The sequence below is a fragment of the Gadus morhua genome, chromosome 7 (assembly GCF_902167405.1).
Source record: "Gadus morhua chromosome 7, gadMor3.0, whole genome shotgun sequence".
NCBI lineage: Eukaryota > Metazoa > Chordata > Actinopteri > Gadiformes > Gadidae > Gadus > Gadus morhua.
Window position 1 is genome coordinate 20,592,885 of NC_044054.1, and position 14,260 is coordinate 20,607,144.

General features: G+C 46.5%; 1 protein-coding gene across 2 annotated transcripts in view; it reads left to right on the forward strand.

The window, feature by feature from the left end:
• The window catches only part of igsf9bb (immunoglobulin superfamily, member 9Bb), a 78,581-nt gene that overhangs the window by 50,204 nt on the left and 14,117 nt on the right, over nucleotides 1-14,260 (forward strand). For both annotated transcript variants that reach the window (XM_030362304.1, XM_030362305.1), the window contains exons 8-16: nucleotides 1,998-2,140; nucleotides 2,616-2,756; nucleotides 2,898-3,014; nucleotides 3,766-3,916; nucleotides 5,439-5,562; nucleotides 9,108-9,283; nucleotides 10,038-10,264; nucleotides 11,879-11,963; nucleotides 13,703-13,867. In XM_030362304.1, the coding sequence (XP_030218164.1) occupies nucleotides 1,998-2,140; nucleotides 2,616-2,756; nucleotides 2,898-3,014; nucleotides 3,766-3,916; nucleotides 5,439-5,562; nucleotides 9,108-9,283; nucleotides 10,038-10,264; nucleotides 11,879-11,963; nucleotides 13,703-13,867 (1,329 nt within the window). The remainder of the gene's footprint in view (nucleotides 1-1,997; nucleotides 2,141-2,615; nucleotides 2,757-2,897; nucleotides 3,015-3,765; nucleotides 3,917-5,438; nucleotides 5,563-9,107; nucleotides 9,284-10,037; nucleotides 10,265-11,878; nucleotides 11,964-13,702; nucleotides 13,868-14,260) is intronic.

The following is a 14,260-nucleotide window of genomic DNA, read 5'->3' on the forward strand; positions in this document are numbered from 1 at the left end:
TAGAAACTTGGCAGAAACCCTCGTCTGTCTGCACCAATGGAAGTGCCAAATGCACCTTCCCTGGGCACAGAGTGGCTGCTGTGTCCATTCATCCATCTATCTATCGATCGATCTATCTATCTATCTATCTATGTATCTATCATCTATCATCTATCTTTCGTCTATCTTTTGTTCGATCAATTGTTCAAGCTATCTATTGTTCTATCTGTTATTCTATCGTTTGTCTATCTATCTATCTTTCTATCGTTCTATCGTTCTATTTATTCATGTATTTATAGATATTTAAGCCATCTATCCATCAATCTATCGATCAATGTATCGATCTATCGATCGATCTATCTATCTATCTATCTATCTATCTATCTATCTATCTATCTATCTATCTATCTATCTATCTATCTATCTATCTATCTATCTATCTATCTATCTATCTATCTATCTATCGCAGGCATTCTGTATTCTCTTTCACATGACATCATCTATGACACACACATATACGAACACACACACAAGCTTCCCTTTCTGCCTGCTAGGTCACCACATCTCTCTCTCTCTCTCTCTCTCTCTTTCTCTCCTACTCGCTCTGCCTTACATCATCTTACCTGTCCCTGTTCAGTACGCACGCTGCATCGCGCCCCTCCCTCCAATTCCTCAAGCCAATCAGCAGCGCTCTCTCTTTCTCCTGCTCTCTCCCTCCCCCTGCTGCACTGCCATGAAAACCCCCACCCAACTTTTATTATGTCACCTCCTCTCCTCTCCTCTCCTCTCCTCTCTTCTCTTCTCTTCTCATCTCCTCTCCTCTCCTCTCATCTCCTCTCAACTCCTCTCCTCTCCTTTCCCCTCCTTTCCTCTCCTCTCCCCTCCTCTCCTCTACCCCCCTGTCCTTTCCAATCCTCTCATATCCTCCACTCTCCTCTCCTCTCCTGTCCTCTCCTCTCCAAACCTCTCCTCTCCTCTCCTCTCCTCTCCTCTCCTCTCTTCTCCTCTTCTCTACTCCTACCCATTTAACTCTTAACTCTCCAATTTTCTCATTTCCATTACTCATCTCCTCTCCTCTCCTCTACTCAACTCTCAGGGAGCACTGTGAACGGAAAAAATCGTATCAATACGGATAACAAAGATGGTGGTCAAGACCATCACTAAGCATAGGCTTGTGCTTTGATATCCATTGCAGTTACCATTAGCAAAGCATTGTCTAGGAAACGTTCAGCCTTTTAATAATAGTTATACTAGGGGGTTAAGGGGCATTGTCGGGTCAACAAAGCTAGGGTCCCAACATCACACCCCAAGCAGAAAGTCTGTTCCCTGTGAGGGATGAATGACATCATGTGGTCACATGGCGGTGACGTTAGCTCCAGTTCGCTGGCGGGTACGACTGCAGCAGAAGAAAAGGGAAAAGAAAATAGAGGAAAAACTGAGCTTTGCTTTGTGTTAATGATATCTGTGTTAATGATATCCATGTCAATGTTATGTGAAGGTTGTCAGATACTGGTGACTAATGTGTGCTTTTATGTGTTGTTCATTTTGAATCAGATATAAATAACATTTGTGATTAGATCAAAACATTTCTTTGTTTATCAAGATTGGGAAAACACCAACACCAAAAAAAAAACATAAAAACCCACAAAAACCAAGTACACAGTAATGGCTACACACACACACACACACACGCACACACACACGCACACACACACACACACACACACACACACACACACACACACACACACACACACACACACACACACACACACACACACACACACACACACACACACACACACACACAGAAACAGAGCTCCAGCAGCTGATTGCCTTCATCATATAATGTGGAGCTCACTTCCCATTAAAATGATTCATTTCCTCCACCAGCGCCTCTGATTACTGCTGCGCTAATCAAACAGACAGAAACACCCCCAAACATGATCCGTATTCTAGACTAGTTTCACTTTCGCTTTCATTATCCCCTTATTTTCCCATTATGTCTCCCGCCCCAGACCCTGCCCGCGTTCTGAACATGCCCCCCGTCATTTACGTGGCCATCGGTCTACCCGGCTTCATCCGATGTCCCATCGACGCCAACCCGCCGGTCACCATGGTGAAGTGGAAGAAGGACGGCCTTCCTCTACGGATAGAAAAGGTGAAATAATTTGCCGCCGATGAGTAAGAGATTTCGGGTGCACAGAGTTGAAGTGGGTGGTTGTTGAGTTGGTTTCCTTGAAGGTGTCCCTATGTGCAGAGGGAGTCATCTGAGATTGAGGAACCTATTGAGAAGCTACTGGGTTATTCACAAGTAATCCTGTGTGTGCGGCCCTGGAAACACTCTGAGACTTAAAGATATGTTTGGAGCTAATGTACGTTTTGATTCAATGTGATTAAACAGGCGTTGACATAATTACTGTTCAATTGCACATAGAAAACACAAGAGGTAGGTCCCCCGACCTTTTGAATCCCATGGTAATGTGTGGATGTTTTTCAAGAGGGTTTTCTACAAGACGATGTGACAAAGTACCGAGCTTGAGAGGAAGCTTGAAGCTGTTAAAGTGATTCAAACAATAATCCTCACAAAAACATCACCCTTTCTTCCCCACCCTCCCCACCCAACCAAATCACAGTACCCCGGCTGGAGCCAGACGGATGACGGGAGTATCCGCGTGGCGGAAGTGACGGAGGACTCTCTGGGCACCTACACCTGCATGCCTTACAACGCCCTGGGCTCCATGGGATGGTCCACTCCGGCCCCCCTGGTGCTAAAGGTTCGTCCTCGTGCTCTGTTGTCCTCTTTACCTCTTTGTTAGCATGGTGGTAGCCTGTCAGCCTTCTCCGTGGAGCTTTCATTTCGACAATCATCATTGTCTCATTTTGGCGCGGGGGGTTTGGTTTGACTTCGTCCTCAGGACCCTCCCAAGTTCTCGGTGGTTCCTGGAGGGGAGTACAGGCAGGAAGTGGGCAGAGAGCTGGTGATCCCCTGCGAGGCGGAGGGGGACCCCTTCCCCAACATCACCTGGAGGAAGGTGAGGCGTCCTGGTAGCCACTAAGAGACTGTCCTGCACTCACTGCATTGATTGACTGGTGTTTTTTGGGCTGCATCGATTGGCGTTATCGGTCAGAGGCCTCTTTCACGTGTTAAGTTGAAGATGTGTAGGACTGTAATTGGAATCATTCAGTGAATACTTCTTTGCTCAATTAAATACTCGGATGCAGAGGATTCAAACGATGACACTAGGTTTGCTTTATCTGCTTTTTTTGGGTTTTAATGATGTGCTCACGACGTATGTAGTTCTGAGTAGAGAACTCACAGAGTTAACGAAACGCACACCGTTTTAATTACAAATAGAGACTGGTTCACTGTTACAATTGTAGAGCTGGTGTCATATATCATTGTTCCCAAAATATATAACCATGACAGCGCAACTGTCAATCTGTTGCTCCCACTGTTACTGATCATGAACTTCTCAATGTTTTCACGATTATCTCTATGACATTTGTCATGACATGAGCTCTCGTTCGAACCCCGGCTCCTCCTAGAGCGTCAAGGTGTCCCTGAGCAAGACACCTAACCCTAACTGCTCCTGATGAGCTGGCTGTCGCCTTGCATGGCTGACATCGCCGTCGGTGTTAGATAGAATATTTTGATTATACTGGTTAGAATAGCGCTGGTTAGAATTGACCATTTACCATTTGCATTCACATTGACGCATACTCCTGTTTCCTCCATATGATTGTGGTATGTATTGTCCTTGTGTGGGTGTGATCCCTCCCCAGGTAGGGAAGCCCAGCAGAAGCAAGCACAACGTCCTGCCCCGGGGCAGCATCCAGTTCAAGTCGCTCACCAAGGAAGACCACGGCGAGTGGGAGTGTGTTGCCACCAACGTAGCTACGAGCATCACTGCCAGCACCCACCTCCTAGTCATAGGTACAGCGTTCACGCAAGCACACAAACACACGCACACACATGCACACACACACTCACACACACACACACACACACACACACACACACACACACACACACACACACACACACACACACACACACACACACACACAGACACACACACACACACACACACACACACACACACACACACACACACACACACACACACAGCATACATGTGAACGCACTAATGCACACACACACACACACACACACACACACACACACACACACACACACACACACACACACACACACACACACACACACACACATACACACAGACAGACAGACAGACAGACAGACAGACAGACAGACAGACAGACAGACAGACAGACAGACAGACAGACAGACAGACAGACAGACGCATTCATACATATATTCAGCATACATGTGAACACACTCATGCACTCATACACATTCACACTCATCCACATGTAGAAATATACACATGCACAAACATATACACACACACACACACACACAAACACAGACACAATGTTTCCGTGGATGGATGGAGGAATCATTGAAGAATGTATTGAAAAGATCATAGCTACAAAGGAACATTTCCCATTACACACTCAACACACAGGATTGAATCGATGTCAGACAACCTCAGTGTAAAACCCTCCGCCGTTCAATCCTCCTGGGATAAGTCCTCAGTGAGCTCCTGACGTTTGGCAGGCGCTCTGTGATGAGGTGGAACTGGTCCTTCCTATCCATCGTGCCGCTGGTAAGTGTTTGGCTAGTGCATGACGCAGCGTCGGCGAGGCAGAACCGCATCGTGTCATGCTTCAAGCCCACCGGAAGCATTACGAAGCAGTCCTACCCTACCGTACCCACACTGTACTGTGAGGCTGATGAAGGCAGCGGATTGGAGGGGCCCATGGGAATACTGTGCTGGTGTCTACCTCGCTATACTGACGTGGATTATACAGGAGCGTGAGGGGAATTGTAAAAGCCAACGAGCCGATAACCAGTGAGACATGCCGGGCTAGGAAATCTGTCTCCTTTAGGTTTTGGGACGAGATGCTGTGCAGTGTTTGGGGTGTGTGGGTGTGTGTATGTGAGTGCGGTTGGCTCCGTGTATGTTTATGCGTTTGTCCTGTGGATATCATTTCACAGTGGGAGGCGGTCCCTTTTAAAGAGAGAGCTATGAGTCCCCTCAGCTATTGGTTGTTGTTTAATTCTTCCCCATTATTTTCCTGTTTCTGTGTGTGAGTCACTTTGTCACTCGGATTGAAAAGTGTTCTCAAAATACAAACATCGAACCTACGAATGATTACCAATACCCTTAATGCTCGAGAGCTAATGGGACTCCATCTCGCTCCCAATGAGTTTCCTGAAGCACCATCAAATCAACAAACTAATTAATAAAACATGTGCACGACAGATGACTCAACAGGGGGGGCCGCAGCTATGGTGGCTCCCGGCCATAATAACGTGTTTCCTGCCCCCCCCCCCCCCCCTCCTCCAAATGTCCCATCATCCCTTGCAGGCACAAGCCCGCACGCCCCTGTCAGCGTCCACGCGGTAGCGTCCTCCACCTGGGCCAACGTGTCCTGGGAGGCCGGCTATGACGGAGGCTTCCCGCAGACATTCTCAGTCTGGTACGGACATGTGTGAGTCATCCCTGCTTGCTTTGCATTCCCGCTCTCCTTCTTCTACCTCTTCTTCTTCTTCCTCTTCTTCTTCTTCCTCTTCTTCTTCTTCTTCTTCCTCTTCTTCTTCTTTCTCTTCTGCTGCTGCTCTTTCCTTCTTGTTTTGAAATAGTGCCCAGAATTCCTTCCAGAAGTTTCTGTTCTCCTTCTCTGTTGTTAAATGATTCCTCTTCCCTGGGTGGTGTTCTGAGTGTTGGTGGGAAGGGGATGGAAATGCAGTGCGATGGAACTACACACCTGCTGTATTTCCACTTACCTCCCAGCAAAGTGTATTTTTATCTCCTTGTTTACAGTCTGATCATTTTAAAATTGACATTCCGACATTCTAAACACCACCCGGAAGCATCCATGCCCTGCTACTGTTGCTGTTGCTGTTGCTGCTGCTGCTGCTGCTGCTGCTGCTGCTTCAGCTCTGTCCCTGCATTACCAGGGGGAAATCAGGCCTTATATTAGGATGGATATGGTAAAACAGGGTTATGATAGTCATAGATTCAAAGTTCCTTTCCAGACAGATAGGATGCCATGTAATGATAGCATCATGGCAGGTAAGCTTTTGGCAACAGTGTCAAGATATCTCCTTGATCCAAGGGCGCTAATATGTATATCACAATGTGACATTGTGATATACATGTGTACATTGTGTACATTTGTGTGTACATTGTAATGTTAATGCTCTGAGAGGCAGTCAAGATTGTAATCTTAGTCGTTATCTGTGAGTACGTTGGCTGATGGCAAGTCCACAATGCATACTATCTTAGATTTACTTCAAAATTCAGCAAAAATGAAAGGTTAACTCAAGATAGGGAAATGGGGTGAAATTAGTTCTGTTGAAATCAAACAGAATTTATGTAAAATGTTTGTATAATTGATTATTATTCAATTATTTAAAAACCAATATTAGAACTAAAGCATGATTACCAAAAAAACTTGATATTGCTCTGAAATCAGAGTCCCACTGCGGGTGGACCAAATGTGTCTCTGAGGAAAAACATCAGAGTAATATTGTTGGAGGAATAAGCATACAATATAAATGTCTTCCTGCCCGCCACATTTAAACGGTGTCTGTATGTTTAGCCTACAGTAGATATATATTACATTTGTGTAAATCTCCAGGCGTGTGTTTTATGGTTGCGCTGACAGCTGTGTATGCTCTCATACAGCGCTCGATAGAGTCCCGGTGTTGAACCTCCGTCCTCTGAGGACGCCATGAGTCATTCCAACTCCACCGTTTTCTCCTTTGTAATTTCTTTGTTTTCATGCATATACATTCGATGGCTATCACTTCATCGCACAGTTGGCGAAACAGGACATGGTGTGGTGGGAATAGTGTAGGGGCTGGATGCAGAGGCGGTATGCAGACATTCAATATTTCGGGTGAACCTGGGTGAACGTTGACGTTTTGTGTGAAGTGAGAAAACGGCTTCGGAGGAGGAAATAAAACTTTACGCGATTTTGTCAGCTGTCGTTTTTATGATACCGATATACCACCCGCCCAAGGGTGGCGTATTCGTTCTCGGAAAATTATTAATAACGTTTTCACGCCTTCCACGTAAGGTTGTATTTAAAGTTTCAACATATTCTGTTTTAGGGACGTTTTAGAGAGCACTAATAAACAAAACGCACCTGTTAAATATTACCGTTCATTCCACCCTTTTTTAACATTCAAACCCCGTCTTCCGCGGTCCCGTCGTCGGCATCACCTTCAGACATCAATAACTTTCTATTAGCTTGTCTGCGTTCCGCTGCAAGAGTAATAGGCATGAGCGTCCATTCATCCCCCTACTCTCTAGCAGTCAGCACTCCATCTTGCATTGTGGACACTGAAATATGGCCGCTCATTCGCTCCAATATAACAACGCTTCGTGTCCTTGGCTTATGTCACCAACAGTGTAGCACGCACACACACACACACACACACACACACACACACACACACACACACACACACACACACACACACACACGCACACGCACACACACAAACACGCACTATGAAATGTCCAGTGTGTTGGCAGCTCAATGAGATAATCGCCTGTGTGCAGTACCAACACACCAACACACTTCCCCCCTGCTGGAGACGGAGAGGGCTGTTATTGAGTATCAGCTATCAGATAACTGAGTGGCCCTGTAGTGCTATTATGCCATGTTATATGGGTCAATCCCCAAGCCTCTGTATATGGCACACACACAATACATGCCCGTACAACACGCGTGCACACATAAACATAAACATCCACAGAAACACAACATTGGCAAACTGCAACAACTCTTACATGTCGAAGGAATCTGTTAGATAACACGCATACAAAGAGTTGAGTTTCCTTTACATCAGTTATTTTGAGAAATTGGCCTTCTATGTCTTGTAAGAATTTTCTTTTGCATTTCACTTTCCATTATTCGTAGTGCAAGTTGCCCAACTGAATGGGACTTTGGTACTCTTAGGGATGTAATCAATGAGGTGCACATAGGGAGTGCTGTTGCAGTTCACGTCCTCCTGAAAACCACATTAGAGCGCTATACAAATAGGCACTGTGAACATTGTATTTGGTAAGAGGGCATGGCTTGTTTACAGGGCAGGGGATGGTTATAGGATGGGTACAGGACATGGTTACAGGTTATGGGACAGGGTTACGGGACAGGTTTACTGGACATGGTTACAGTACATGGTTACAGGACATGGTTACAGGACATGGTTACTGGACATGGTTACAGGACATGGTTACAGTACATGGTTACAGGGCATGGTTAAAGGGCATGGTTACAGGGCATGGTTAAAGGACATGGTTACAGGTTATGGGACACGGTTACGGGACAGGTTTACGTGACATGGTTACAGGGCATGGTTACAGTACATGGTTACAGGGCATGGTTACAGTACATGGTTACAGGGCATGGTTACAGTACATGGTTACAGGGCATGGTTACAGTACATGGTTACAGGGCATGGTTACAGTACATGGTTAAAGGGCATGGTTAAAGGACATGGTTACAGGGCATGGTTACAGGCCATGGTTACAGGACATGGTTACAGGGCATGGTTACAGGCCATGGTTACAGGGCAGGGCAGCAGGTTGTATGGCTGAGCAGCATGGGCTTACTAACATTCGCGTGTTTAAGTGACGTGCTCTGAATGAATGCATCACTGTCTGTATCCCGGCTTGTGTGTCACAATACAATGCTCAGATAGTTGGATAAATTATACCCCGATGGGGGGTCCAACTTGCATGAGCAAGCTCCACAACGACCACAGCTATATTTAGCGTTGTTATGCCGGTATCGCTGCGCGAGGGGCTTCTTAGCACTCTATATATTATGTACCGCCATGGCACATCCTATATCAGCACCAGACATCGACAGGCAACAGCACGCATCTCCACTCTCACTCGACCTCAGAAAGGCCCCGCTCACTTCCACGCCCACCCTCCCTCACCCCCCCCCCTCCCTCCCCCCCCCCCCCCCCCCCCCACCCCCTCCCCCTACCCCTCAACCCCCCCGCCCGCCCACAGGCTAAAGAGGGAGCGGCTGGGACCCCACGACTGGCTGTCGGTCCCGGTGCCGGGGGGCCAGCCGTGGCTGCTGGCGGCCGGCTTGGAGCCAGAGACGGCCTACCAGTTCAGCGTGCTGGCCCAGAACAAGCTGGGGACGGGCCCCTTCAGCGAGGTCGTCACTGTGAACACACTAGGTGGGTAGACACCCGGGCGACAAGGGCACAACGGCACCAATGTATAAATGAATAAATAAAGAAATAGCAGCCTTGATGGATATTATTAGACCACGAGGGGCTGTCTATTGGCAAGCATCTGGCAACGGGATGCAACCAGGTCCCTGCTGGAATACGAGTATAAAACAATGTGACACGCCGTCAAACAAACCTCCTAGACGCTGGGTTAAACCTATGAGACTACAAACTACAAGAAGGATTGATTAAACAGGGTACAAAACGTAAAGTGGCAATATCTAAGATCCCCCGTGTGATTCTCTTTGGCGGCACCAATGGGGATCAGAAACATTGTGCCGCTGCACACTCCAAGTGAGTTGAGGAGGGAGTGTGTATCGGCGTCCGCCATACCCTCTCTGGTTGAACGACTAGTGCTGGGTGATGGGAAAACGTGTCACTCTATGCGCCACTTGTGATTTGAATGCATTGCGTGAAAGTCTCCACCAACATTTATGCATTTTTAAATTAAAGGACTTTCATCAGTGGGCCATAGGCTCGATCACCATTGTGTTACCTCTATTGGCAATAGAAAGTGGCTAAACTTGTTGGAGATTGCCACTTTAAAGAAATATTCTCATCCATTAGAGAAGGGCTCGTCAAAGGTCTTAAGAAACAGAAGTAAAATGCATAAATTTAAATCAATGGATGAAACGATATCTTTCTAAATCACCGTGCATGTGAACTTTCTGACACAACCCACGCCTCAATCTTCTTCCAGTATTTCCTCTAAGTACCCCCGAGCCATTGGTGCTGCTTACCCAACCACGGTGCCTCACAGCCAATCGCACGCAGCAGGGAGTCCTGCTCACTTGGATCCCGCCGGCCAATCACACCGCACCGATCCAGCATTACATCATGGAGTTCCGGCTGGGCGAGCGCTGGGACGTGCTGGACGACAGCATCCCCGCCAGCGAGACGGAGCTGCTGGCTCGCGACCTGATTCAGGTAATACAAGACGGGGCGGGGAGGTGTAGGAGAGGCCGACCCTCCGATGCGTGAATACTTTTTCATTTCATCACATTCATCGAGCAAAGTGAAAGGAAAGAGGGGAGAGGGTGGCTTCATGAATGATTGATGTGTCCAGTATGAACAACAAAGGTGTACGGTTGGAAAATGTGAACATGAAACTTTTCGTTGCTTTAGGTTTGCTCGTCATGTTGATTTGAGCATACCTAGTGTTGATGTTCATTTGCACGTTTATGTAAACTGGAATTGTTTTTTTTGGTATGGGTGGAAGAAGGTTGAATACACTGTGGTATTTATGATCAAAACATGACATTCAATTGTTATTTGCGTTTTAGTTTTTAACTATTTTTCAAATGAAAAGCAACCCTTACCCTCAAGGAAACTGAATACATTTGTTGTTCTGTGGTCAAGGAAACCCCATGTAGTTATTGTGGTGAGGTGACCAATCCATATTCATAAAGGCTAATGCAAACTGCACCACAGACAGCCACATCCAAGGGGCTGGAAGACACAACTGTTTTAGACTTTGAAAAGCTTCCGGCAGTACAGAGACCACAACCCCCCCCCAGTTCAGCCTTTCATCTCTATTCATGCTCCACAACTCCACCTGCACGCCTACACACACTCTCTCTCCCTCTCTCTGTCTATCTCTTTCACCCTCTCTCTGTCTCTGTGTGTGTTAATCTCTCTCTCTCTCTCTCTCTCTCTCTCTCTCTCTCTCTCTCTCTCTCTCTCTCTGTACTGTACCTACCCTGCACCTCGCTGCTGGTGTTATTATTTTTTTTTTTTACTGCAACCATGGAGGTAATTGGCCCACAAGGGACTTTCTATTTGTCAGTCTCCACTAAATTGTCTGTGTGTGTGTGTGTCAGTGTGTGTGGTTGGGTGGGTTGTACTGTATTATGTGTTAGTGTTAAAGTATGCAGCTCAACCATTGGTTACTAATAGGGGTTGTCATTACATTGACAGAATTTGCAGCAGTTTTAACATGGAAAGATATCCTAATATCAAGAACTTTAGGTACTTTCAAGGATATGGATTGATATTGTGACACGATTGATATTTTGACCATAAAGGGAATTGCTTGTTTGTCAGTCCCTTTCTACGTGTATATGGTTACCTTCCCCTCCGCCCTCGAGTCCTTCTACCTTTCCTCCCCGTCAGGACGTACAGGCGTCCAAACTTGAATGGCTCCCTGCAGTTCTCCACTGCAGGGTTAATGTGGCCCCAACGTTTTTGTGAACAAACTTTGGCTAAGCATCATTCTCCCTACTTCTCTGCCTAACTAAATCCCACTGCAACACAACACTGCACCTTTAGTTTTGTGTATAACGCACAAACCTAGTCAGCCCTCTATTAACTCTATACATTGAATACACAAATGCCCAACTAACTTAATCTGCCTCCACCACAACTCTTCAGTTCCCAATGTTGCCCTGCCCCAGTCAGATATGTATGTATGTATATCCTAGTGCATATTAAAATGTACCTCAAACATACACGTGCCTGTCTACATCAGCAAGCCAGGCGAACTGGTGCTGTTTCCTTAGTTTACAGCAGAAATCTAACATATTCTCTCTCTCCCAATCCAAGGAAGCCTGGTATGAGTTCCGCATCATGGCCGTCATGGACGACCTGGTCAGCGAGCCCAGCAACATAGTGGGCGTGTCCAGCACAGGTGAGGGCGTGGCGTCAACTTCCTCCAGCTCTCCACAAGCACTTCATATAGAGTCCCAGGTTATAAAGGAGCTGAATGTGTCTGTTTAGGGTTTGCTATGGCTCCTCAATAAGAATAAGGATACTTTTAATTTGAAGCACTTTTCATGACAAGCACATTTATTTTACATACATTTTAAACTATATACCAAAATGGTTCAAAAGACATGCGATTCATACATATATACATACATAAAATCAGTGTTATGCTGGATAAATAATGATAGGAATGAGCAGAGTTTCAGACAAACATTTGTGCGCACGCACAAATACAGACACACACACAGACACACACACGCACCCACACCCACACACACACACGTATGAGGTATGCTTACCCCTCTAACCCACAGGGTTATCTTAACATTTCTTAACTCTTGGAGGAGTGCTGTAGAATATATTGCACACACAGCAGGTCCAATTTTATGCGTTGCCTTTTCAGCACTATTCGATTTTACCTTGCAGCACACGCATCCTCCTTTCTGCGTCCTGAAAAGCATGACATCATCGTTGTGCTACCCCCCTTTCTTGGATTCCGTTGAACTTGTTTGAGGTTTGAAAAAAGAAAAAAAAGAAGGAATAAAATGAGAGAGAGAGGGAGAGCGAGGGAGACAGAGAGAGAGAGAGAGAGAGAGAGAGAGAGAGAGAGAGAGAGAGAGAGAGAGAGAGAGAGAGAGAGAGAGAGAGAGAGAGACATTTGTTGGTGAAGATGTCGATGGCAGTGCTGAAACGCCCCCGCGAGGGTGAATTTTAAACCGCTCAAAATGTGATGCGGATGCTGTGCAGAGGTCACCGAGTACAAATCTCTTCGGCGGCGACAGAAGCTGTTGGTAACATTTATAGAACAGACCGTTTCAGAGAACTTTGTTCCCACAGCGAAGGCTCTGCTACCCTCTGCTGGTTTGAGCGGAGAACTGTAACAGCAGTCACCACTGTATGCTGGAGCAGACACTAATATACAGAATGACATAATTTTTGTGTTTGAAAACCAGGAATCTGGATAGTCATGTGGATATTGTGACACACATATAATGGTGGTACACAAATTAATAACCAAGGGTATTAATGTGTTGGCTTTGATTATAGAGTAATTTGATTATTTATGGGTTTGCTATGAATTTAAATGAGTTGAGCCTCTTTAAATCTACATCCAGCCATTAAATGTCACCAGCCTAATTGAATACCTGCCTTGGAAGCCATCTGCCACTCTAAACTAAAGTGAAACTTAACCTAAATCATAAGTCGTGGGCACGTAAGCTCTCGTTGTGTGTTTATTCAAGTTAATCTTCACGCCATTGACGCTCATTAAATTAATCTTTCATTCACTGTGCAAACACTTAGCCAACCGCTAATCCGCTCTCCACACTGGGCACGGACCTGTCTTATTGTGTGTGTGTTAGGAAAATAACAAAGAAAAATGCTCATTCAGATTGAGGTTGAAAATCACGCAAATAGCCTCACAAACATAACAATAACAACAACAACATCAATCATAAGCAATTAACCAACAACTCCAAGAGCTTTATTGACTTTGACACACACCCAGATGTGCTGATCCTCAAACCATTTCTGGTTTCTTCTCAAACAAACATTCACCTCCTTCACAGTCATAGACTTTGTAACACAACCACAGTCTAGCCCTTGGCATTCATCCCTCACGTCTCTCCCGCCCCCCCCCCCCCCCACCCCCTTTGCCTCTAGATTTCTTCCCGCCTCCGGAGATGGTGGAGGAGGGCGGTCTGGCGCGTCCCGTGGTGGCGGGCATCGTCGCCACCATCTGTTTCCTGGCCGCCGCCGTCCTCTTCAGCACCCTGGCCGCCTGCTTCGTCAACAAGCAGCGCCGGCGCAAGCTCAAGAGGAAACGAGGTGAGCGGGACGGTGCAGTGGCGCCGCCGCGGCGGTCTGATCCCGAGGGCCCCCCACCACCGCCGACCCCCCAACCCCCCCCTAATGCCTGCCCGGACCCCTGACCTATAGGCCATCGTCCTGGAGCAGGACTGCTCACCTCCTCCTACTCTTTAATGAGCGAGATATGAACGCACCGACTCTATGTGTCTGCTCGATGACTGAATGGTGGCTGTCGATAGGGATAGAGCAGAGGCTTTCTTTCTGGATCTTTCTGAATCTAATCTGCACACATACTCAGGTCTACGTACACATAAGTACACATCAGTATATAAGTGTGTAGACCTGAATATGTGTGCAGTTTAGATGCAGTTTAGATTCAGAAAGGAAAGGCCAACGGGAGATTTTCAATGG